Raw genomic sequence first — 27,056 nt, 5'->3', positions numbered from 1 at the left:
ACATTTTATTTGTTTATTTAGTACATTTCTAATCCGCTCAATAACTGATGCTCACTGGGCAGATTACAGCCAGTTAAAAAACTAAAATGCCAGTTTAAAACATAGTTCAACGTATAAAATACAACACAAATACTGAAAAGAATAAAATGCAATATAATAGACAATAAACAGCACAGGAATTGATAAAACAGCCATAATAACCTAGAACTAGGTCTCTAAAATGCCTGGCAGAAAAGAAAGGTCTTTGCCTAGTGCCGAAAAGATAACAATATAGGTGCCAGGCAAACCTCTTTGGGCAGCTTATTCCATAAATGGGGTGCCATTACTGGAAGGGCCCTCTCTCTTGTAGTCACCTGCCAGCTTTCTTTGGCGGGGGCACCCAGAGGAGGGCCCCTGAGGATGACTGAAGGGTCTGAATTGGGGGGTGGGGTGCTCTAACATATCAGGAATATAGAAGCAGTTGCAAAGCATGGAATGGAATGGAACGGAATGGAATGGAACGGAATGGCAGTGTGGGAGTGGGAGGAGAAGAGAAATGTTTCTGAAGTCATACACATGGTGGTCTAAAGGCCTTCTCCACCCCCCATTGGACCATTATATCAAGATTCTAAAGTTATCTAGCTGCATGACTGTGTAGACCCGGTTTTGATCTGCACCTTGCTCATTTCTGCTTCCTTTCTCCCCACCCCCATCTCTGCCCCAAATTTATTAAGTTTCCAAGTACAGAAGACAAACAAACAAGAAGAAAAGAGTAGAAAATTACATGAAGTTTACGTCTTGATGTTGACAAGGGACAGTACATTTAACATATTTTTCTCCTTTCATTTTACAAGCAAACATATGGGTGGAATCCATTGGCTGCTTGCAGGTTTTCTTTATGGTTCTTCATAATACCAAAATTATATTTAGTCTCTTTTCCATAATCTGAGGAAAAGCTTTTTCCTCAGATATTACTGCAGATGTCATTGATTTCTATATGAAATAAAATGTGGCATGTTGTATGAAAATCAGATATTTTAACATTGCCTTTATCTCATGTCAATGGACTTCCTTTCTCCTTCTTGAGATGGGAAGGGTGCAGCATACATGGTTTGCACCAAGAAGGTCCCAGTTGAGTCCTTGCCAACTCTGCTGAACAGAATCAGGTAGCAGGTGACCCTGGAGAGTCACTGCCAATCAAAGAAGACAATATTGGGCTCGATAGATGAATAACCTGACCTGCAGAAGGGAGCTTCTTTCATACTGCTCAGTCCTAAGTGTGGCTCAATCACCTCATCTTATCGTCTTGCCTTCCAGGAGATGGTTGTGGTCACTCGCTGCTGACGCCTTACAGCGGGACGTTGGCCTCCAAGAACTATCCTGGCACATACCCAAACTTCACCTCCTGCACGTGGAGGATTCATGGGGCTACAGGGAGCCACCTCAGCCTGGCTTTTGGAGACATGGACATTGAAGCCTCGGAACGGTGCAAATCTGGCTTCTTGTTGCTTTCTTCTCCATCAGATGGTTCCAGCTCTGGTAAGGGCACCCTTGATTTCTTAGAAGCCCTGACAGTGGAGGCTGGTGGCTCTGATGTCAATGGGGCAGTGAATCCACTCCAGGTTTTCAGTCAGAACCTGTCAAGAATGAGTCCAAGCACCTTGAGATGTCTGACAGCTCTGATTCTGAATCAGAGTTGGAGTAGCTAGATCACAGGCCAGGGGAGGGACCCTCTCTAGTGAGCCAAGATGCCGAGAGAGGTCCTTCCGAAGACCTTGACAAACAGATAGCCCAGGCTGGGTCCCTGCCGCCTTCCTCTGCCGTTAGAGCTCAAGTTTCCAAGGAGGAAGAGGAAAAGGGTATGTGACTTGAGAGACACTAGGGCATGTCACAAAGCAAAGTGGGAAAAGTTAGGGGCAGGGCTCAGACACTCCTCCAGGATAGCCACTCTTGGAAACTAACATAGGAAGGAGCCACCCTAAGGGGGGGGGCATTCACTGCAAAGCCAGTCTGGCCATGAGGTTCACACCCGAACTGGTGGCAACTTCACTACCCTCTTGTCCGTCTCTTCTAATTAGGGGCCTGAGGCAGTCTGAGAGTTTCCTGGAATCTGCATTTGTAAAGAAGCTAGTCTCTAGCAAAATTAAGTAGTATTAGCCTGAAGCTTTGTCTCTTTGTAGTGTTGATTGCAAAGGAGGAAGGACGATCCATTTCTGACAGAACCAGTCAGAACTCTAAGGAGCTATCCAAGGTGCTGAAGCTGAGGGCATCTGGCTCAGAAGGTTCTGGGTCAGAAGGTTCTGAAGTCATGTAACCTTGAGTGCCAATCCAGGCAGGGCTGGAGCAACGTGAGCTGGAGGCAAGCATGGCAAAGTGGGATGAAGTGAATGAATTAATGGCAGTGGAGACTGGTGGCTCCAATGTCAGTGGGGTGGTGAATCCGCTCTGGGTTTCAGTCAGAGCCAGTCAGCACCTGGGTAGCTCCTTTAGAGTTCTGACTGGTTCTGACTGAAACCTGGAGCGGATTCACTGCCCCACTGACATCGGAGCCATCAGCCTCCACTGATTAATGGCTGTGCAGATTGGGGATAATGAGAGTTGTAGTTCAAAACATCTGGAGGACACCAGCTTGGGGAAAGCTGTATTAGGACAAAGTAATGGCTACAGTTTGGGTTGTTGTTGCTCTGATTATCTTATATTTGAGGGGGGCGGGGGCATGGTTCTGGATGCACCTTTGAGGGCCCTTTTGGCAAAACAGCAGCCTGTCCGTTTTAATATTTTGTAATGTATGGGTTTCAAACTGCTGGGGCAGAGACATGGCAACATGAATCCAGCCAGAAATCAAGAAACCCTTGATTCCAGGTAGGGCTGGGAAAGTCTCCTGCCTGCAGTTCTAGAGAGCTGCTGTCAGTCAGTACAGGCACTGATGGACTGGATGGACTAGATAAGGAGTGGGCAACTTCTGTGGGTCAGGGGGCCACATGGTCCCCTTTGAACCCACCAGGGGCAACACACTCCACCCCTGCAGCTGTTAAAATTGTTGCTGAATTAGCCACCATGGCAAAAAAGCAGCAGTTCTAAAAGAAAAGAAGGGGTGCGGGAGGCTTCCAGGAGTGCGAATCCACCTGCAAAAAAGGCATGCAATGTGTTGCCCACCCCCAGGCTAAGATAGACCAGTGGTCTAACCATGCATCAGTGGTGTAATGAAGTGGCGAGGGTGGGGGGATGCAGGAGACTCTTTCCAGACTCTTTTCAGAGGTTGAGTGAAGATGTCACCTGCTGGAGCACCAGGATAATCGATGGGCTCTGCTTGTTCTGGCAAGTGAATGAGGTGATAAGAACATAACACGAGCCCTGCTGGATCAGCTCAAGGATCCATCCAGTCCAGCATTTTGTCAACACAGTGGCCAGCCAGCTGCCTGTGGGAAAGCCAGCAGATGATATCCTTGCCCAGGCTCTGAAAGGAGTCTTAGTGCTGAGTTCTCCTGCATCCCCCACCTGATACATAGTCAGATCATTGGTCCATCCAGCCCAGGAATGGGCAACATGTGGCCCATAGGCTGTGTGCACCCCCCATTGCTGTTTTGTGGCCTTCTTTCCCCACTGTATTTGTGTTGCCACATCTCTGCCCCATCAGGTTGAAACCCTTATATTATTTTAAAACATTAAGAACATAAGAGCCCTGCTGGATCAGACCAAGGCTCCATCTAGTCCAGCATTCTGTTCACACAGTGGCCAACCAGCTGTCAACCAGGAAACCCACAAGCAGGACACAAATGCAACGGCACCCTCCCACCCATGTTTCACAGCAACTGGTGTACATAGGCATTGTGTCTTTGAGACTGGAGGTAGTGTATAGCCATCAGGACTAGTAGCCATTGATAGCCTTCTCAATTTGTCCAATCCCCTTTTAAAGCCATCCAAATTGGTGGCCATCACCACATCTTGCGGTAGTGAATTCCATAGTTTGACTATGTGCTGTGTGAAGAAGTCCTTCCTTTTATCTGTTCTTAATCTCCCACCAATCAGCTTAAATTGGATGACCCTAATAGAATGTTCAAACTATCGAACAGTGGCACTTATTTCACATGCCAGTAAGGTAATGCTCAAGATCTTGCAAGGTAGACTCCAGCAATTCATGGAACGACAATTGCCAGATGTACAAGCTGGGTTTAGAAAAGGCAGAGGAACTAGAGACCAAATTGCCAATATCCGCTGGATAATGGAGAAAACCAGGGAGTTTCAGAAAAACATCTATTTCTGTTTTATTGACTATTCTAAAGCCTTTGACTGTGTGGATCATCACAAATTGTGGCAAGTTCTTGGTGGTATGGAGATACCAAGTCATCTTGTCTGCCTCCTGAGGAATCTGTATAATGACCAAGTAGCAACGGTAAGAACAGACCACGGATCAATGGACTGGTTTAAGATTGGGAAAGGAGTACGGCAGAGCTATATACTCTCACCCTACCTATTCAACCTGTACACAGAACACATCATGCGACGTGCTGGGCTTGATGAAGCCAAGGCTGGAGTTAAAATCGCTGGAAGAAACATTAACAATCTCCAATATGCAGATGATACCACTTTGATGGCTGAAAGTGAGGAGGAGCTGAGGAACCTCATGATGAAGGTGAAAGAAGATACTATCCTAATGGCAGAAAGTGAAGAGGATCTAAAGAGCCTCTTGTTGAGGGTGAAAGTGGAGAGTGCAAAAGCTGGTTTGAAACTCAACATTAAAAAAACGAAGATCATGGCATCTGGCCCCATCACTCCCTGGCATATAGAAGGGGAAGAAATGGAAGCAGTGACAGATTTTATTTTCTTGGACTCCAAGATCACCGCAGATGGTGACTTTAGCCATGAAATTAAAAGACGCTTGCTCCTTGGGAGGAAAGCTATGGCAAACCTAGACAGCATAGTAAGAAGCAGAGACATCACCTTGCTGACAAAGATTCGTATAAGCAAAGCTGTAGTTTTCCCAGTAGCAACATATGGCTGTGAGAGCTGGACTCTAAGGAAGGCTGAGCTCCAGTCCCTTGATCATTTTAGTTGCCCTTTCCTGCAGATGCTAATGAGGATTTCAAGTTTTTCTGTTGTTTGGGACAGATTAGTATAGAGAAAGTCAGAATGAAGAAAATAGTCAAGCAAAAGCTGGATACGTCTTTCCTTTGTTTGATGGGGTTCCTGCCTCACCCTAACTCCACTAGCGCCAGCTGAGATTTTTTGTCTTTCTTTAGCCCCCATATATGTGTGTGGGGGGGTGGCAAATGTAGGTGGGGGGAAGAAGCTGGGTGGAAATTTTTAACCCACTCTATCTGCATGTGTTGTCCCGATCCAGATCAGGGACCTGTGCACTTACACTAAAGTAAAAAAGTTCACATCAGCTTCACACTACATGTTTAACATAATGTAGCATTTAGCCTTTAGTTTGTCTGGTGTCAGCTCCAGCTGTGGAACTATGTTGCTTTTTATGTCAACCATCAATTTTTTTTCAAGAGTCCAGCTGACCGACTGTTAAATATGGATCCTAACACTCTGGACCAACCTTCACCAAGCTGATGGCCTCCAGATGCATTGGACAGTGGCCATGCTGGCTGGGGATTATGGGTCTTGTAGTCCACCACACAGGGAAGGTGCCAGGTTGGGCAAGGCTGCTCTAAACCAGGGCTTGGCAACGTGAAGCCCATGGGCACAAAGGTGCCCCCGTACATCTTTCTTGGCAAGGTGCCCTATCCCTCCCACTTTCTTTAACAAATTAAATTAATTCTCTTGGTGCTGAAAAGTGTACATTCAAAGGTGTTGTTTAGTGTGTTGGGGCCAGTGGAGGCTGGTGGCTCCTATTTCAGAGGGACGGGGAACCTGCTCTGGGTTTCAGTCAGAACCAGTCAGAACTCTAAAGGAGCTATCCATGATGCTGAACCCATTTTGGGGATAGGGTTCAGCACTTTGGATAGCTTTTTTTAGAGTTCTGACTGAAACCCAGAGTGGATTCACTGCCCCACCAAAATAGGAGCCACCAACCTCCAGTCATTGGGACTCAGATCTCCTCTCGACCTTATACTCAGTCTTTGGGGCAAGCTCCCCTGGCAGCTGTTTTGTAGTGGTGACCATGACAGTTTCTCAAATTGCCCAACATGCCCACAATCCCTAAAAGGTGGCCTACTCCTCTAGACTCCCTATGGCTGTCAAACAAGATGCACACACCCTGTGAAAGTCGGCCAAGGGAACAACTTCTCTAGAGTACAGATGAGCAAATCTGTCAGTTTGGTTTTCTCCTACATTTTATTTTTATTTTTACTTTTTGAAATCTCAAGTTCTTTCTCTCCTGTTTATGAAGAAATTTGCAAATTTTGTTATGTTGTTATTTATTGATTGATTTGACTTGTACCCCATCATTCTACCAGAAAATGACACTCAAGTTCTTATTTATTTATTTATTTATTTATTTAATTTAAACTATTTCTTGGCCGCCTTTCAGAGCAGAAGTCCTCCCAAGGTGGCTTAGAATAATGAAAATGACAAAAACAGTTAAAATATTAAAAATGTTAAAAACATAAAAGCAATAAAAGTTATTAAAAAAAAAACAAACCACAAGAAATTCTCATCCGTCTGCACCAGCTAAATTCTTTAAGTAGAGCTAATCCCAGCACAGAGAGAACCATGTTGTACCTGCCTGCCATGTAGCTGTTAAAAGATCAGGAGCCTGTCAGGAAAAAAAGACGTAGCTACCCTAATTCAGTTCCACAAATGTGGTTGAATACACAGGGATTCAAAGCGAGAATTTTGAGAGTGAAGCACGCAAAGTCCTCTGCCAGGATGGGCAGATCTGTCAGTTTTGCTTTCTCCCACCATTTTTTTTTTAAATCTCTAGTTCTTTCTGTCCCATTTTATGAAGAACTTTATGAATTTAGGTAAGTGCTTTTAAAAAAAGGAACCAAATCACATTCTCAACCCTGCTCTAGAGTTGACTGTAGGATCCCACCGCCTTTCCTCATTATTTTTGAAATGGAAAGACAGGTGGTCAATGAACACATGGCTCTGTATCACCTCTGATTTCTGTGGCTGTTCAGATGGAAAAGAGATAAACAATCTCCCTGCAAGCCCTTTCATGTATTGCTTTGCCAGAGCACAAAGGGTCCTTCTTTTTGCAGTACTCTGGCGTTCTTGGATCCTGGACTCTTCACTGGTTCCTTGGCTTGAAGTTCTTTTCCTGCCTGTATCCTATATTTAGTCTGTTTTCTCTTGGCATGGGGGGCTCATCACCCCCTTTCTTCTCCGCCTACATCACTTCCCATTCCTGGCACAGTCTGATTCATGATTCTCTGGAAGACTCTTTTTGGCAGACATTTCCAAAGGTCATCTCTCTTTCTTTCTTTCTTTCTTTCTTTCTTTCTTTCTTTCTTCCTTGCTTGCTTGCTTGCTTGCTTGCTTGCTTGCTTCCTCTTTGAGCCCCCCCCCCCCCCCGGCTGCTGACAGTCTGTTTAGGTCTGTCAAATCTCTCTTAAATCCATTCAATCTCTCCCTGGAAATCCTGAAAATGTTTGGGGCACTGCTCCACAGGCAGGGGGGATGGGACTTTAATGAACTGGCACACACACATCTGCTCCTTGTGTAAGTTCCCTCCATGTGGCCCATTTCCCAGGCAGAAACAACAACAACAAAGTGCCAGATTTTTCTTGATCCTGTCATTATCTAGGACATTGCATTGCAATTCCCCAGGCTACAAAGATGCGCATATATGTGTGAGAAGAAGCCTTGCAATTATGGCTGTTTTTAAAGTAGACATGGATTTTGAATTCCTACCAGGGAATTCCCTACAACCCCCTGCCCTGATTTCTTTGAACATCCCCACACAGCCATCTGAGATCAGCTTGCCAGGTGCAATGCTGTCATTTTCTAGTTTGAGAAAACCAAATTATTTTGAACCGAACTTGGTGCTACAATTCATGGAATGAAACAAGTTGGAATTCATCTCTGGCTACTTCCAAACACAACAACTACATTTCAGTGTTCTTTTTCATCACTGAATCCACCTTTATCCCTCTGGAAATTCAAACACTCCCACCACCCCATTTCAGTTTGTGGGGAACACTAACCTGAACTTTTTAAGCCATCTTTAGCTCGTTGGAGGAGGGGTGGGATATAAATGTAAATTGATGTTGTTGATGATTCCCTCTATTTCTGATGTTCAAGCTGTGTGTGCTGTTCCTGTGTATGCTGTTCCTTACGTAGCCAAAAAGCACCAACCATCCACAAGAGGAAGGTATCGTATCAGCAGGCATGGGAAGCTCCAAGGTCTTCAGTAGTACAAAAAGTCTTTAGGAAAAAAAATTAAGTTGGGGAAAGACCCCCAAAATAGCCCAATAAGAAGTAGCCACAGAATCCTGAAAGACTGGTGGGGGGCAGGGGGTGGAACTGGAGGGAGGCAGGGTGGAACACAATTGCTGGAATCCTGAAGAGCAGCACTCCACACTGCAACATTTTGTTGCAGGTCCCACATTATTGTTGTTGTATGTGAAGAATGTATTATGGAGAGCTGGTATACAGCTTAGAATTGAGCTACTAAGGGTGCAATCCTATGGCCGCTAGTCAGCGGCTAGACAGCCATAGGATAGGTCAGTTCCTGGTGACCAACCTCCACCCCCTCCCATGCTGCCTTGTAAGCAACGGGGAACGACCCCACGCTCCTCACTTGGAGGAGGAGTACAGAGCAGAGAAAACAGGGCGTTCCTGGGGGCATGCCAGGGTGGGGAGGGTGGAAGAGCTGTTCTGATGCTTCCTATGCATGGGCCGGCATCCGCCCCCACCCCTGCTCCGCCTTCCCACGGCTATACAGCCTAAATCAGCTGTCTAGCCATGAATGCAGGGCAGCTGAAGCATGGAGGGGATGATCCTCTCCTGCCCTGCATGATCATCCCCTCCATCCATGCCTGATCATGGAGGGGCATCATCTGAGGGGATGATCAGGGCTTCTCCTGCCCATGGAGGGGATGATCAGGGCTTGTCCTGCCCTGCATTGGATAGGCAGTCACCTCCAAGTTCAGAGGTGGCCACCTATCCCAAAAAGATTGCACCCTTAGACTTAAAAAAAAAAAAAATTAGGGTGCAATCCTATGCCTGTTTAGACAGAAAAAAGTCCTACAATTTCCAGCATTCTCCAGCCAGCCATACTGGCTGGGGCATGCTGGGAGTTGTAGGACTTTTTTCTGTCTAAACAAGTGTAGGATTGCACCTTTAATCACCTAAAAGTGACCACAGCCCCAAATAGGCAGAGTTCTCTCCTTTCAGAGCATTGAGGAAAACAAATTCCACAGGTGCAGCTTCTCACATCACAATGCTACACCATAATGGGAAGACTGCACGTGCTTAGTAGGGATTCATGAGAAGTTTGTGCTCACAAAACAGTTGAGCATGCCCCATTCGCAACCTCGAATGTGAGCATGAGCAGGAGAACGTGTTCTCCGAAAATGTTTGCAAATTCACAAACATGCGCTTGTGTTCAAGAATTGCACAAATTTCAGAGACAAAGCAGTTCAGAATTGCACAGTTCTTCAAAATGCTCAATGTCATGCTTTAGTCTATAGGGGAAAGTTGCACAACCTTGAAAATACTGAAATGTTTGCACAATTTTCCTGTTCTTGTTCAATGTGCACAATTTTCATATTTGCACAGATCGAACAGCTATCACAAGCGCTTGCCGAAATGGAAGGAGAGATGAGCATCAAGCTGATGCTCAGACAATCTGAGTGAACATGCATATTGCTTGTTCACCCATCCCTAAATGTTGCCTTCCTTCAGAATTCTTAAAGGGAGGGGAGCCCTTTCTCTTTTGGAATATTGTCAGTAAGGCTCAAACTACACATGATTTTAGTCACCCTTGATGATAGTCATACTTGATGTTAGTCACATGTGGTCTTCCATCCTATGCACCATATTGTATATTTTTTAAAAAAAATTCAACCAGCTGCCCCAGCTGCAGTCCGTAATCAATCAGTGTGGAGACTGGAGCACCTTAAGCTTTCCCTCTTTGCAACTTTTTCACTTCCAGATTGCCCTTCACAAGCTGCTTTTAGCTCCATGGGGCCAGGGAACCCAATGAGTAAAATTTCTTCTCCCTCCTATGGAGCTAAAGCAGGGGGTTGTGACAGGGGTAGGGGAGGAGAGATACTTTGCTGCTCGGAAACTGGCAGAGAGGAGAGGGTGTTAAGAACCTCCACCTTCCCTCACCCCCAGTAGTCTCCCATTAAACATTGTAGCTCAGATTACTGCTTTAGGTAAGGAAAGAAACTGTGGGGAGGGGGTGGCCCTACCTGCAATTCTGCAGCAGATGTACTCTGAGCGGGAATTTATCAGCCTAAATAGGAGCGCAGTGAGGTTCTCAGGTTCATAATTTCAGATTTCGGTGTGGGATGGCCATTTATTTATTTATTTGATGTACCCAAATAAATAATTTATTTTTGTACCCAAAAACGGCACTCAAGGCAGCTAACCATAATAAGACCAAGATGAAAACAGAAAGTAATTAAAACGACCTTAGAAACAAATAAATTAGAGGCACAATTAAAAACACAACCCTAAAGAAGAAATAAACAGCATCCAACCAATTAAAGACACCATTCAGTAACAGACTGAATAAAAATGTCTTTGCCTGCTGATGGAAGGACAACAGAGAGGGAGCTATGGTGAGCTTCAAAGGCCCACTTTTAGATCTACTTGTGATAAAATTGCAATAAGAAGCCATGTATTTTTAAGATCATTTATTGTGGCTGTTCCTTTTTATACAACATAGTAGCAACAGATAGAGTGAAGTGCAACAAATACATGTCTGTAAACCGGTGTATCATGCAAGTACACGTGCCCGGGTGAAGGGATCGGTTGCAGGTCCCTGCTGATGGAGAACTCGATGGCAAACCCAGGATGGGCTGTAGCTTGGTGGTGGAGGAGCACAGATCCCTGGTTCAGTCCCTGGCATCTGCAGGCAGGGCTGGAGGTGGGGGGAAAAACCCTACATAAAGCCCCAGAGAGTGGCTGCCAGTCAGTGTAAATAATACTGAGCCAGATGGACAGATAGTTTGACTCAGTATAAGGCAGCTTCGTATTTTCGACATAGATTTGACTATCTACATTTTCTACATAGGTTTAACTATCTGTAATGCAGGCGTCTCCAACCTGGCACCCTCCAGATGTGTTGGACTACAATTCCCATCATCCCCAGCTAGTGCGGCCATTGGCCATGCTGGCTGGGGGAATTATAGGAGTCGCAGTCCAACACATCTGGAGAGCACTGGGTTGGAGAAGGCTTCTGTAACGTGGGAGGTTATATGCTGATAGTGAAAGCACATTTCCAGTTACAGGAACGTGAGCATTTGCTGGAATTTTTCCTTCCCATCCCCTCCACTTCCCTGCAATTGGCCTGTTCCTGCTTCTGGCAGGGGTCCTGACAGCATATTCTCTCTCCAAAGTGGAGGCCTTCCTGTCCGATACAGCCTTTATTAAAGCTGGTGGTTTTGGGAAGTTCTCTCGAACGGAAGTCCTGAACAAGCATGACCTTGGAGCAGCGCACTGTGCATACGGCAGGAAAGGGAGAGAGAAGCTTCTGGCTGCAGCTCTTGCTGGCTGTTTTGTTCCGCTTGCTGTGGGAAATGATACAGCTGCTGGCAGATGCCTCAGGGCTGAGATGAGCAGTGTGGAATGAAGGATTTCACGCCACAGTGCTGTGGCAAAGAGGCCTACGAGGCCTACAAACAAAGAGACCTGGGAAACATTTCACCTTGGTCACATCTGCAGCCTATGCTTATTATCTGATTGGTTTCAATGTTGGTTAGCCATTCGGTTCCCTTGCCGGGGTCTGTCTTTCTTTCTTTCTTTCTTTCTTTCTTTCTTTCTTTCTTTCTTTTGCCTCAGTATTGTTCAATATACAACTTAACACTGGCATATAGATGGGGTGTTTACTTAGCACAGTGGTTCTTAAGCTTTGTTGCATTGAGAACCACTATTTTGATTTGCGTGTTCATTGTGTACCACTGTATTTTATTACCTTGTGGCTATAAGCAAGGAAGATGCTTGAGAGGCCTGCCTCTTCAACACATAGCAGAAGTGTCTAAGAACCCCTGGCCCTTTGGAATTTGCCATAAGCATGTGAGGATGCTTGAAAGATTCCTTGCCCAACATAACAGTGGCTTGCGTCTTCAGCACATAGCTGCATGGAAGGATGCTCGAAATACTTCTTGCCTAATGGAAAAGTGGCTTACCTCTTCAATGCAGAGCAGAAAAGTCTAAGAAACTGTCTTGCCAATAGCAAGGGTTCTTTTTTGATTCAGGAGCAATAAGCACACAAGTGAGTTGAAGTCAAAGGATTTGATTTAAAACAGGCAAAAGGATATGAAGAAAATACAATACCAAGTGAGCTTTCCTCAGTCAGTTATCAGAAGCCCCAGTGGACAACAACGAGAAGACCCCAGTCTGCAGCCGATATGCAGCACCTTCCCGGTCAGGGCTGCATCGAAGCTCCCCTTGGGCAGAACTGCCAGGCTTTTTTATACCTTAATCTCTTGAGTGCTACATGCCGCCTGAATCCAAAAAGAACCCTTGGCATTGGCAAGACAGAAACCTTTGGCTCTTTGGAACTTGCTATTATTTTCATCATGGTCTGAAAGTACACCAGTGACCATCAGCTTATGAACCAGCTACTTAAACTACTACTTAATAATAAAAGTAGAATTTAGGAAGGGCAGAGGGGGGCAGCCTCACTGCTGGTCCCTCCCCACTCTATTTCAGACTCATTGTGCTTAATCTTCAGGATCAGACCAGCTCATTGCTCCTGTGCATTGGCTACTGGTATAAACAGTTTGCTGGGCCATGTCAAATGGCTGAGGAGCATGGAGACACCCAGGTCAGCTTAAGGAGGGTATGTGCGTGTTTGTCTGTGGACAGGAGTGGCCCTTTTTGGCACAGGGAAGGGATCCTCCAGCAATCATCCTGGGTGGCCGGGCGGGTGACAGGAAGCTGAAGCCCTTCGCCGTGCTGTGTTTGAGTAAGATGAGGATGTGGGAAACGCTCACTCAGACTCAGCTGTATTTTGTGGCTGCTTAATCAGAGTGATGTGTCTACATTACACATTCCGGCACAGGAGGTTTGGTTTATGCCTCAAGTGGTTACGGGGGGCGGGCCAGGTGCCCTCTGTTGGCTTGAATTAGCCTGTGGACCTGCAGGTAATCACTGAAAGCAAGGATGTAAGGAAATGGCACTGCCAGTGCAGAATTTAAGGTTTTGGAGTGAATGGTATGGCTTCATTGACTTGGGTCAATGGCCACCTCGTAGCCTAACCTGCCTCCCAAGGTTGTTGTGAAGATAAAGGGGGGGGGAATGGATGTATGTACTGCTCTGAGTTCCTTGAAGGAAAGATGTGATATATAAACAAAGAAAGTACATTCCCTGGGGGCCGCTCTAGTATTTCCAGACTGAGAACTTAATTGGGCAGGCTTGTAAGAATGTAAGAAGAGCCCTCCTGGATCAACCCAATGGTCCATCTGGGCCAGCATCCTGTTTCCCATAACGACTACCCACATGCTTCCAGGATGCCAGGCAGAGCATGAAGGCAAAAGCCCTCCCCTTTTGTTTGTTTCCCCCCGTCCACTGGCACTTGGCAGCATGCCACCTCTGAACAGTCCCACTTAGTCATCACTCCCTCTAATATCAAACACAGTGCTCCCATGCTGACAGAAAGGGGGCCAGAACTGAGCCACGAAGAAACAAGAGGGAAGCAGCATGGTTTGAAGAGGTTTTTTTAAAACGTTTTTAAAAACAAAGCAAGTACCAAAAGAAGGCACCCTGCCCAAAAAGAACAATACAGAGTGGTCCCAAAGTAGGTATACAGTATAGTTTATTTGCATTTTATTACATTGTTTATTACATTTACATTTGTTTAACACTGTTTAATCTCGTAAGTGCTCGAAATGTATTCCATTAACTGATTTAACTGTCACTCCCTGTCACTCACTCTTCCCAGCTGTCATTCTGACACCACCCACACATCTTCTACTCACACATTCTCTCCCCCTCCCATCAACGTTCTAAACAACTGTATACCTACTTTTGGGCCACTCTGTATAATAAGGATTGAACATACTCAGGGAGCCATGGTGCGGGAGACTGTGCCTAGGGATGTCAGAGAAATCTGCTATGGATTCCAAAGATTTCTATGAATCCGACCTATGGATTCTGTAGCGAACTGGCTTTCCCTGAGTCACACAGATTCTGTGGACTTGTGGACAAGTTCTTCATTTTGGTCAGGGTTAGTGCTATTGTGCATCATCATGGCGATCACTCATGACCGAGTAAGATTGTCTTCCAAAGACAGAGTCTATTTAGATTGGAAGATGCCTGTGCATTAATTTGTTTTATCTGTGGAGATCAGTGCACAATGATCAACACACAGTCTTCACAGAAAAGGCTCTAATCCAATGGCGTGAATATCATGAAAATTGGTGGTCTTTTATCTGCTGCAGCCTTCATCTGCCTTCTCAGCCGTTCTAACATTCACCTTGTTATCTTCCACCTGTTCTGCCGTTGAGGACTTTCTTGGATCGTTCTTTGCCTGGTTCCTCCCCCTTGACCTTGCTGCCATGGGTAACCCTGCTGGGAGTACATAACTCCCGATGGCTTCGCTCACAAGGTTCATTGGAACACACAAGCCCACTCACCACAGCAAGGTGACGATCCAGTGATGCGCATTAGCACTGATGCGAATTTTGCGCAAGTAGAATGAAATTCTGATTTTAAAAGATCCAATTCCACCAATGAGCGGACAATGGAACGAAAGACACCCAACAGTCCACAAAATGCAGAGGGAATGGATTTAACAAAATCTGAACATCCCTGACTGTGACTAGGTGGCATGTGTGCCTGCCTGTTCAGTCTGCTGCTCAGGTGCTTACAGTTGATGGGCAACAGTTCCTAGGATTCTTAATTTTTTAACTGGACTTTGAGAGCACTCAAATAGAGGACTGTCCTCTGCAAAAGAGGACACATGGCTTCCCTACTGCCAAGTCCCAAGGCTGGTGCTAACCCTGTTCTACTCTCCCTGCTGCCCTCCTGGAACTCAACTAGGCTCTGAACCTGGAATATTTCAGCAACATATTTCACCCAAATAGTGGAGAATCAGGCCCATGATGGGCATATACTACAGCTATTAGCTTGTCTGGCAGATGAAGGGTTAAGTCAGCCTTTCCCAACCTGGTACACTCCAGATGTTTTGGACTACAACTCCCATCAGCCACTTCTCAGTTACTTTGCATAACCACTGCCAGCAGCATTGCGATCCATCCTTATGATTAGGCACACAGCTTTGATTTCATTTTTGGTTCCGCTCTCTCCTTAGCTTCCCATAATTAGTGTGTGATCAAATCACAGAGGTTCTTTATATTTGCCCTCATTCCATCTGCGTTTCGTGGACTATTAGGTGTCATAGAATCATAGAATGGTAGGGTTGGAAGGGGCCTACAAGGCCATCGAGTCCAACCCCTTGCTCAATGCAGGAATCCAAGACAGAGCATCCCTGACAGATGGCTGTCCAGCCTCGTCTTGAATGACTCCAGTGTGGGAGAGCCCACCATCTCCCTAGGGAATTGGTTCCATTGTCATATTGCTCTAACAGGAAGTTTTTCCTGATGTTCAGCCAGAATCTGGCTTCCTGTAACTTGAGCCCATTATTCCGTGTCCTGCACTCTGGGATGATCGAGAAGAGATCCTGGCCTTCCTCTCTGTGGCAACCTTTCAGGTGCTTGAAGAGCGCTATCATATCTCCCCTCAGTCTTCTCTTCTCAAGGCTAAACATGCCCAGTTCTTTCAGTCTCTCTTCATAGGGCTTTGTTTCCAGTCCCCTGATCATCTTTGTTGCCCTCCTCTGTGTCTGAACCCTCTCCAGTTTGTCTGCATCCTTAAAGTGTGGTGCCCAGAACTGGACACAGTACTCTAGATGAGGCCTAACCAGTGCTGAGTAGAGGGGAACTAGTACTTCCCAGGATTTGGAAGCTATACTTCTATTAATGCAGCCCAAAATAGCATTAGCCTTTTTTGCAGCCACATCACATTGTTGACTCATATTCAGCTTGTGATTGACAACAATTCCAAGATCCTTCTCGCTTGTAGTGTTGTTGAACCACGTATCCCCCATCTTGTAACTGTGCATTTGGTTTCTTTTTCCTAGGTGCAGAACTTGGCATTTATCCCTGTTAAATGTCATTCTGTTGTTTTCTGCCCAGCGCTCCAGTCTATCCAGATCACTTTGAATTTTGTTTCTGTCTTCCAAAGTATTAGCTATCCCACCCAATTTTGTGTCATCTGCAAATTTGATCAGCATTCCCTGCACCTCCTCCTCCAAGACATTAATAAAAATGTTGAAGAGCACTGGGCCCAGGACTGAGCCCTGCGGTACCCCACTCGTTACCTCTCCCCAGTTGGAGAAGGTCCCATTGATGAGCACTCTTTGAGTCTGATTCTGTAGCCAACTGTGGATCCACCAGATCGTTGTTTCATCTAGCCCACTTTGAGCTAGTTTGCTCATCAGGAGATCATGGGGCACTTTGTCGAAAGCTTTGCTGAAGTCGAGGTATATGATGTCCACAGCATTCCCACGGTCCACTAGCGAGGTTACCTGTTCAAAAAATGAGATCAGATTCGTCTGGCAGGATTTGTTCTTGACAAATCCATGTTGGCTTCGAGTCATCACTGCATTGTTTTCAAGGTGCTTCCGGATGGATTGCTTTATCAACTGCTCCAGAATTTTCCCAGGGACTGATGTCAGACTGACTGGTCTGTAGTTCCCAGGTTCCTCCTTTTTACCCTTTTTGAAGATAGGGACAACATTAGCCCTCCTCCAGTCATCTGGCACTTCACCCCTCCTCCATGATTTCTCAAAGAAAATAGACAGCGGTTCTGAGAGTTCTTCTGCCAGTTCCTTTATTACTCTAGGGTGCAGTTCATCTGGCCCTGGAGATTTGAACTCATTCAAAGTAATTAGGTGTTCCTTGACCATATGCCTGTCGATCTCAAGCTGCAATCCTGCCCCTTCAGCCTGCACTTCGCCTTTGCCAGGGGGGTCATAGACCCTCTTTTGGGAGAAGACTGAGCCAAAGTAGGAATTGAGCACCTCTGCCTTTTCTTTGTCATCTGTTATCATTTTGCCATCCTTATTGAATAGCTGAACAACCATTTCTTTCCTCTGCCTTTTACTATGCACGTAGCTGAAGAAAGCCTTTCTGTTGTTTTTAGCATCCCTCACTAACCTCAGCTCGTTCTCAGCTTTAGCCTTCCTGATACCATCCCTGCAATTCTATGCTACCTGCCTGTACTCTTCCTTTGTTACTTGGCCTTCTCTCCACTTCCTCTATGTGTCCTTTTTTGTTTTCAGGTCATCCCTAAGCTTTTTGTGAAGCCACATTGGCTTCTTCTGTTGCCTTCCACCTTTTCTTCTTGTTGGAATTGTTTGTAACTGTGCCTTGAGAATTTCCTTTTTTAAAAGGGTCTTCCGTTGTCCCCTCATTGACAGAACTGCATCTTTTTTACCAGAATTTTGTTCTGGTAAAAAAGATGCACAAAATGTGCATCCATGCTAGGAACATCGGAAGCTGCCTTACGCTGAATCAGGCCATCGGCCCTTCTAGCCCTGTACTGTCAACACTGACTGGCAGTGGATTTCAGGCAGGATTCTTTCCTTGCTGTAGCTGGAGAAGCCTGGGATTGAACCTGGGACCTTCTGCATACAAAGCATGTGCTCTGTCACACTGAGCTATGGCCCCTAACACATTAGTTAATGCACATCAGCGCCAATCCCTCCCCAAAGTGAAAAACTGGTCTGCAGATTTGCCCCCACAAGCACACTCAGTTCCTTAGCTAAACTGTTATTCATGCTCTGGTCAGTCTTGACTTCTGCAAACATTCTTCTTTGTGTCCGTCCCTTGCAATGCCTCCGTTCTCTCATGTTTCTGCAGAATTCTGCTGTCACCGAAATAATTAATCTGCCATTGCTCGGACTACATGCCTCCCTTTCAATCCATCTGTTTGCATTCCATCCCATGGTGCATCCAATATAAATGCATTTTTAAAGTTCGGTATTAGAAAGAACTTAGAGAACTTGCATATTATATGAAAAAGGATACAGGATTTTTAAATTATATGCTGAAGGGGATGATGGAAGCTGTCGTCCAAAACATCTGGAGGGCATTAGATTGGGGAAGGCTGAGTTAAGTGTTGTAGCTCCAGCTTACCAAATCCTAACAGGGACCTTATCTGTAATACACACACATACACACTACAGCAGGATGGAATAATATATTATCTCCAGGGGTACTTTGCTTATTTTGTTGCCTTGACTGAGTGCAGAGTTTTGGCTCTGGGACACCAGATTTCCACCCATCCTCCCACAGCCTGGCTTGGAATGGCACATACCAGAATTGTCAGTAACGCTTGTGTAACATCTGGTGTGCAAGCAAGATGTGTCATAGGCCACCAGCCGCCTATAAAGCAAGACCAGACAAAGAATGGAAGGCCGAGCAAGGAGCGTCTCCAAATGCATGTTCTCCTGTGTGCATGAGTGCACTCTCTCCGCCCCTCCCCCAGTACATCCCCTTGCCAAATTCAAGTGTTTACTGGAAGGAAGCTCATCCATGCAGTCATTAATGATCCATCTGTGATGATTCATTGGGAGCATGAAAGACCAAGAGCATCAAAGAACTGGCTTGTTCTGGAATGCCCCCTTTCTGCCCCACCAGCAACCTTTCTTTATTTCTTTCAATGTATGTGTCTACCAGCAACTGAATACCATTCGCCATTGAGGGAACAGCATACATCTGCTTCAGGCAAAACCTGAATACCACTTACTAGACCAAAGTGGTCCACACTGAAGGTGTTCGGACCACCTCTGAAGCAAGGGAGCTCTTGCCCGACTGCTTCGGACCCACAGGCTGCTTCGGACCCACTTGAGAGGGTGGTTGGTTTCAGTTTGGTGTAAGCCCAATGTTGATACAGTTTTCACCTCCCATATGCAAAGTCTCCATAGGCCATGCCAGGGGTGGGGGGTGGAGGAGGAGAGGAGAGATGTGGGGCAGATCTAATTTAGTGACCAACATCTCTGGCTTCCAATCAGGGAATGACATTAGCAGGGCTCTCCAATCCCAGCGCTTTTGGGCAGGATGTCAAAGCAACACATCAGACATTCCAACGTTTTCAGAGAGCAGTGCAAGTCGCCTGTCTTGGGAGCAACAACACTGAAGGGATTAGTGAAGTTGTTGGTGGTTGTGTTTTGCTTGTGAAGTTGTTGGTGATGGGCCATGCTGGCTGAGGGTGATGGGAGTTGCAGTCCAACACAAAGTCTCAAATACTATTTTTAAGTCATCGTAACACACCAACCACTGCACCTATTCTTCTGAAGAGTTACAGAAAACTTACTGAGTGGCACCTCTATGCTTTTATGTCAGGTTCATGCAAATTGCCCACAAAACCTAATGACATAAGCTGCGTGAACAGGCTGCAAATGCTTCATTGCCACATGTGCAACTATGATGACCTTGATTCTCCTATGTTTTGCTGGAACTAGTTCCAATAGCCCAGTCTTCCCCAACTTGGTGCTCTCCAGATGTTTTGGTTGACAGCTCCCAGCATTCCTCACTATTGGTCGTGCTGACTGGGGCTGATGGGAGTTGAAGTCCAAAACACCTGGAGGGCCTCAGTTTGGGGAAGGCTGCTCTAGCCTCTAACCTAGAGTAAAGTTTTGCAAACATGATTGTGTGCTCCACTCTGTTCCTAAAGTTGATACAGGGCCAGCTGAACCAGTTAATATAGTTTGTGTAATTGTGGATCAGAAAAATGATAGGAATCCATTCCAAGTACAATATTATTAAAGGGTGATTTGGTGCAGACAGTTTAAAGAACTCATCATCAGAATTTCCTTGGAGAGCACAGGTGAGCTTGCAGCAACAGCAAGGAGGACGGCTCCAGAGCGCCTGGCACTTACTGGGCAGGAGCCTTGGCAAAGGCCCAAAGATGCCAACCTTTGATGCCAGCCCTGCTTCAATACATCACAGACTGAAAGGATGTAGAAAAGTGAAGTCAAAGCCATGAAAGAAATGGCATAGATTAAAACAGGCCCTGCTGTTCTTGGCCTCTCTGCTGAAATGACAGCTGGGGCTTGGGGGAAGGGGAGACTTCAGTGTGCAAATTTGTCCCCTATTTTTTTTTAAAGAGCTTACTGATCAGACCCTCCCCAGAAAGTGCCAAGCAAACTGGCGGTTTGTTAAGCTGGGGTCTTAATAGGCAGAGGGAGATTGCAAAATTAATTTGGATTAAACAACTGAAAGCATGAGGTATTTATTTTCTGAGTAGTTTGGAGCAGAGAGAAAATAGGAACTTGAAGGTAGCTTATAGTGCAAACGTTTCCACTTTGTTCTGACTGACGGCTGAAGTCCGGGTCACTTGAGACAGAAAATGTTCTTGAGTGCATTTTGTTGTCTAAAACAGCGGTCTCCAAACTTTTTTGATCGCGCACCACTATTAGTAAAAACAAAATTGAGCACCCCCCAATAGATGTATATTTATTTATAAATGATAGACATGTACTAGTGTACTAATATGTTATGTACATTATCCAACATACACAAAATAAAAATTAAAAAAGGATGAGATAAAGATGAAATAAATGATATTTAAAAATTAATTATTTTATTAATGGTATAAAAAAACTTTTTGCTCTCACTAAAATAATTATTAATAATTATATTTTTAGTAAGAGCAATGTGATTGAATATGCTTCATTATTTTTGAAAATCTTGGTTTAACACTTCGTGATACAGCGATTTGAAGGTCTGGTTCTAAGTTCAGTTTATTTCGATACGTGGTTAAATGGCTGTCATAGCTGAAAAAGACACTTCCCAAAGATACGTCGACCCAAATGGAAGAAATGCGTTGTTGGCTGTGCTTACTAAATTGTGATATGCATTTTTCAGTCCAGTCCACCAATTATCAAAGATTTTTGTTGAAGTTCAGTTAGTAAACTTCCATTTTCACTGTTGTCAATCAGTTGTTCTTGCAAACTAATCAGAAGGTGCTGCATTTTTATATTTTTAACAAATGGGTTCAAAACTCACTGAAAATCTTCATTTGGGAGGTTTTTAAACAGGTTAGAAAATCCCCTTTCCAAGTTTTTAAAGTATGCAGACATGAGCGTTTTTATAGGTGACGCACTTACATCATTTTCGGCAACAAAGTCACCTACCAATGGAAACATTTCCAAACAGCCATTTTCAAAATGTTCTCTCCATAGCACAGGTTTCTTTAGAAAAGCGGTTACTTTGTCACTTGTTGTTAAAACGTCACCTTTACCTTGAAGGGACAGATTAAGTGTGTTTATTTTTTCAAAAATGTCTGCTAGGTAGCATACTACTCACAGCCGCTTGTCATCACAGAAAAGGTCAGCAAATTTGGGACAGATTTGCTCTCCTTTGGCAGGATAGCAGCTGCTTCGGTGCCGTGGCTGAGCAAGCAACTGCACCTTCCTCTGCCATGCCTGGCAGAGACTGGCACAGTTGCTCTCAGTGGCCGTGGCACAGGCAGGATAGGACTGGAGCCAAGAGAGAAATGCCGTGGAGCTTCCCTCTCAGCTTGAGTGGATTAGAAATGTAATAAATCATGAGGATGATAATGATAGGGTAGCAATGTAAGTGCCAGGCAAGCCTCCCTGTGGGGAGAATTCCATAAAGAGGATGCCACTACTGAGAAGACCCTCACTTTTACTGGCGAGGGCACATGTAAGAGGGCCTCAGGTGATCATCTCAGCACATGAGCAGACTGATGAGGAAGTCCCATCCCGTCCTGCTGCCTCTGCCACCACCATCATTGACAACAGCAGCTCAGGGCAGCAGGAGGTTGCTCAATTATCAGGCGGCTTGTGCACCCCACTTTGGAGACCACTGCTCCAGTATACCCGCTCTTCCAGGCGAAATGGCTATCTATCTTTAGGTGAGACTTTACAGCACAAACCTAAACAAGCTGACTCAGAAATAAATCCTCGTGAATCCTGCAAGAGTTTACTCCCAAGTAAGAGTGCATAGGGCCATAGACTTAAGCTGGATTGACACAGACAACAGAGTGAGTTGAAAACATCCTAAGGATGCGGAAAGGAATGTGCCACTTCAAACTGCAGATGGGGGGAGGCACCATTTTGACTGTTCCTCTACTTTCAGAGTTCCCTTCAAGTAGAAGACTGGCACAGCAGGGAGCAGGCCGGACTGTGCTGATCTGCTGCTGAAGTTAATTTGACCAATGTGTTTCTTGACATAATGAGCATCTAAATTCTCTCTTTCTCAATCCAGGCCCATACTGTAGCAACTCAAATCCATCACGCACAGTCTTGGTGCTGAACTCCACCTCAGTAACTGTCTTGTTCAACAGCATGACACATCGCTCGGGGCGTGGCTTCCTCCTTTCTTATGCCAGCGGCAACCAGCCAGGTATGGAAAATGTCCACATTGCACCCAGTGAGAACAGCTAAACCAGGAGAATTGTTATCTTTCATAAATGAGGTTCTAGAATGAGAGAGGGAGAAAAATAGTGATCTATTTTCTCCATTCCATGCATCATTTTATAAACAGCTGCCATGCCTTCCCCCTCCCCTCCCCTCCCCTCCACTTCGTTGCCTTCCCCCTCCAAACCAAAAAGCCCCCAAGGGCTGTCAACCTTCCTCATAAGGAAGATGCTTCACCCACCGATCATGTCAGTCGCCCCTCTCTGCACCTTTGCCCATTGAATGGCATGCTGAAGGGACAAGAGCTACACAGGCTCGAAGAGGTGTAAATGAGCCATTGTGTGCATGAGAATTGGTCCTTGTACACAGAGGCTGGAAGGCAGAGTTCCAAGGGGAACATCTGCAGCTGGGGATTTCCCTTTGAAGGGTTCACACAGTAGACAGTCATTGGGGATTTATATTCCACAAACGTTTATAAGTCACCATTTTCTCCACACTTTGTGGTTTGTTGGGAGGAATCGTGAGAGGGGGTAGTCTGGCCAGCGCTGATGAGAAGGTTGGACATCAGATCGCTTGGTGCGCTTTCTCTCATGACAGCCTCCCCCAATTTGGTGCACTCCAGATATATTGGACTATTGTTGTTGTTGTTCAGTCGTTAAGTCGCGTCTGACTCTTCGTGACCCCATGGACACCAGGCCTTCCTGTCCTCCGATCTCTCCCAGAGTTTGCTCAAGTTCATATTCATTGCATCGGTGATGCTATCTAGCCATCTCATCCTCTGCCATACCCTTCTCCTTTTGCCTTCAGTCTTTCCCAGCATCAGGGTCTTTTCCAGAGAGTTTTCTCTTCACATTAGGTGGCCAAAATATTTGCGCTTCAGCTTCAGTATCTGTCCTTCCAATGAACAGTCAGGGTTGATTTCCTTTAGGATTGACTGATTTGACCTACTTGCAGTCCAGGGGACTCGTAAGAGTCTTCTCCAGCACCACAGTTGGATCGCATCAATTCTTCGGCACTCAGTCTTCCTTATAGTCCAGCTCTCACAGCCATACGTTACTACTGGGAAAACCATAGCTTTGATTAGACGGACCTTTGTCGGCAAGGTGATGTCTCTGCTTCTTACTATGCTGTCTAGGTTTGCCATAACTTTCCTCCCAAGGAGCAAGTGTCTTTTAATTTCATGGCTAAAGTCACCGTCTGCGGTGATCTTGGAGCCCAATAAAATAAAATCTGTCACTGCTTCCATTTCTTCCCCTTCTATATGCCAGGAAGTGGTGGGGCCAGATGCCATGATCTTAGTTTTTTTAATGTTGAGTTTCAGACCAGCTTTTGCACTCTCTGCTTTCACCCTCAACAAGAGGCTCTTGAGATCCTCTTCGCTTTCTGCCACTAGGGTGGTATCGTCTGCATATCTGAGATTGTTGATAATTCTCCCGGCAATCTTAATTCCGACCTGTGATTCATCTAACCCGGCGTTTCTCATGATGTACTCTGCATATAAGTTAAATAAGCAGGGCGACAATATACAGCCTTGTCGTACTCCTTTCCTAATTTTGAACCAATCAGTTATTCCATGTCCGGTTCTTACTGTTGCTTATTGACCCTCATACAGGTTTCTCAGGAGACAGGTAAAGTGGTCTGGTACTCCCATCTCTTTAAGAATTTGCCAGAGTTTGTTGTGATCCACACAATCAAAGGCTTTAGTGTAGTCAATGAAGCAGAAATAGACGTTTTTCTGGAATTCTCTTGCTTTCTCCATGATGCAGCGAAAGTTGGCAATTTGATCTCTAGTTCCTCTGCCTCTTCGAAACCCAGCTTGTACTTCTGGTAGTTCTTGGTTCACATACTGCTGAAGCCTAGCTTGTAGGATTTTGAGCATCACCTTGCTGGCATGTGAAATGAGCGCAATTGTATGGTAGTTCGAACACTCTTGTGGCATTGCCCTTCTTTGGAATTGGAATGTAAACTGACCTTTTCCAGCCTTGTGACCACTGTCGAGTGTTCCAAATTTCCATCGTCTTTAGGATCTTAAATAGCTCAGCTGGAATACTGTCATCTCCGCCAGCTTTGTTGTTAGTAATGCTTCCTAAGGCCCACTTGACTTCACTCTCGAGGATGTCCGGCTCAAGTTCAGTGACCGCACTATCATGGCTATCAGGGGCATTCAGATCTTTCCTGTATAGTTCTTCTGTGTATTCTTTCCACCTCTTCTTAATCTCATCTGCTTCTGTTAGGTCCCTGCCTTCTTTGTCCTTTATCATGCCCGTCTTTGCACAAAACGTTCCCTTGAGATCTCCAATTTTCTTGAAGAGATCTCTAGTCTTTCCCATTCTATTGTTTCCCTCGATTTCTTTGCATTGTTTATTTAAGAAGGCCTTCTTGTCTCTCCTTGCTGTTCTCTGGAACTCTGCATTCAGTTGGATATATCTTCCCCTTTCTCCCTTGCTTTTCACTTCCCTTCTTTCCTCAGCTACTTGTAAAGCCTCATCAGACAGCCACTTTGCTTTCTTGCATTTCTTTTTCTTTGGGATAGATTGAGTTGCTGCCTCCTGAACAATGTTACGGACCTCCGTCCATAGTTCCTCAGGCGCTCTGTCTATCAGGTCTAATCCCTTAAATCTATTTGTCACCTCCACTGTATATTCATAAGGGATATGATTGAGGTCATACCTGAATGGTTTAGTGGTTTTCCCTACGTTCTTCAATTTAAGCTGAAATTTTGCGATAAGAAGTCATGATCTGAGCCACAGTCAACTCCAGGTCTTGTTTTTACTGACAAATAGAGCTTCTCCATCTTTGGCTGCAAAGGACATAATCAATCTGATTTCGATATTGAACATCTGGTGATGTCCACGTGTAGAGTCACCTCTTGTGCTGTTGGAAAAGAGTGTTTGCTATGATCAGCATGTTCTCTTGGCAAAACTCTATTAGCCTTTGTCCTGCTTCATTTTGTACACCAAGGCCATGCTTGCCTGTTATCCCGGTGATTTCTTGACTTCCTACTTTAGCATTCCAATCCCCTATGATGAAGAGGACATCTTTTTTTGTTGTTAGTTCTAGAAGGTGTTGTGGGGCATAGACTTGAATTACTGTGATGTTGAATGGTTTGCCTTGGATTCGTACTGAGATCATTCTATCATTTTTGAGATTGTACCCCAGTACTGCTTTTCTCACCCTTTTATTGATTATGAGTGCTACTCCATTTCTTCTAAGGGATTCTTGCCCACAGTAGTAGATACAATGGTCACCTGAATTAAATTCGCCCATGCTTGTCCATTTTAGTTCGCTGATTCCCAAGATGTCAATGTTCAATCTTGCCATCTCATGTTTGACCACCTCCAGCTTACCTTGATTCATTGATCTTACATTCCAGGTTCCTAAACAATATTGTTCTTCACAGCATCGGATTTTCTTTTCACCACCAGACACATCTACAGCTGAGAGTCCTTTCGGCTTTGGCCCAGCCGCTTCACTCTTTCTGGCGCTACTTGGAAATTCCCTCTGCTCTTCCCCAGTAATATATTGGACACCTTCCAACCTGAGGGGCTCATATTCCGGCGTCATCTCTTTTAGCCTTGTGATATGTTCCACGGGGTTTTCTTGGCAGGAATACTGGAGTGGGTTGCCATTTCCTTCTCCAGTGGACCACATTTTGTCAGAACTCTCCGCCATGACCTGTCCATCTTGGGTGGCCCTGCACGGCATAGCTTATGGCTTCACTGAGTTATGCAAGCCCCTTCGCCACAACAGGGCAGTGATCCATGAAGGGGATATTGTACTATAACTCCCACTGTTCCCATCCAGTATGGCCATTGACCTAGTACCGAGGTCCCCAACGTGGTACCTGTGGGCACCCGAAAATATTGTTTTATTTTTTATTTATTTTTAAATATGCATACATGGATTTGTTTGAACTGCGTACAACTTTCTAGCAATTATACATCGGCTGCAACAAAAGGGGACCAAATATCCAAATAGGTATCCATTTGAAGGCAGCATCTATATGCCACCCGTTCAAATATTGAAAGTGTTGCAAGGTCCTCAATCCATGGCATTATAGGAGGGGAGTGTTTATCCTTCCAATATTGTAATATTGGGCTTTTAGCTGTCAAAAGGGTGCAGAGAATCCATTGACACTGACCATTTGTTAATTTCCATGAAGCAGGTAAATAATTTAAAAGAACATGTACATCAGTGAGTATTAAAGGCTGTTCCAGTACAAAAATTGTAATAACCTCCCCACAAAAAGAAGGAACTGCTGGACACTGCCAAAACATATGTTTCAAAGAAGCATTAGCTGTATTGCACCACCAGCAATTAGCCAAATTAGACAATCCCTTATTAAAGAGACGTTACAGTGTCCAATACACACAAAACAAGTTTTTGCTGAATAAGGCACAACCTAAGATCCATAGACATGAAAGGCAGACCCCAAAGTGGTGACCCACTGATTAGGCATTTTGTTGACAATACTGGAGTAGATAGGCCAGTGATCTGACTCAGTATATGCAGGTTCCTATGTTCCTGGGATCCAGGTTTAAACTACAGTCTCTTATCC

General features: G+C 45.1%; 1 protein-coding gene across 1 annotated transcript in view; it reads left to right on the top strand.

Moving 5' to 3' along the window:
• The window catches only part of LOC146338013 (discoidin, CUB and LCCL domain-containing protein 1-like), a 68,561-nt gene that overhangs the window by 12,639 nt on the left and 28,866 nt on the right, over positions 1-27,056 (top strand). The window contains exons 2-3 of the mRNA XM_084816349.1: positions 1,297-1,518; positions 22,347-22,484. Coding sequence (XP_084672475.1) covers positions 1,297-1,518; positions 22,347-22,484 — 360 coding nt within the window. The remainder of the gene's footprint in view (positions 1-1,296; positions 1,519-22,346; positions 22,485-27,056) is intronic.

Source organism: Heloderma suspectum, chromosome 10 (genome assembly GCF_057233095.1).
Source record: "Heloderma suspectum isolate Gila_16-S chromosome 10, 16-S_ref, whole genome shotgun sequence".
Classification (NCBI taxonomy): Eukaryota; Metazoa; Chordata; class Lepidosauria; order Squamata; family Helodermatidae; genus Heloderma; species Heloderma suspectum.
Note: the sequence above shows the minus strand (reverse complement) of the source record. Positions and strands in the feature narration are given on the sequence as shown.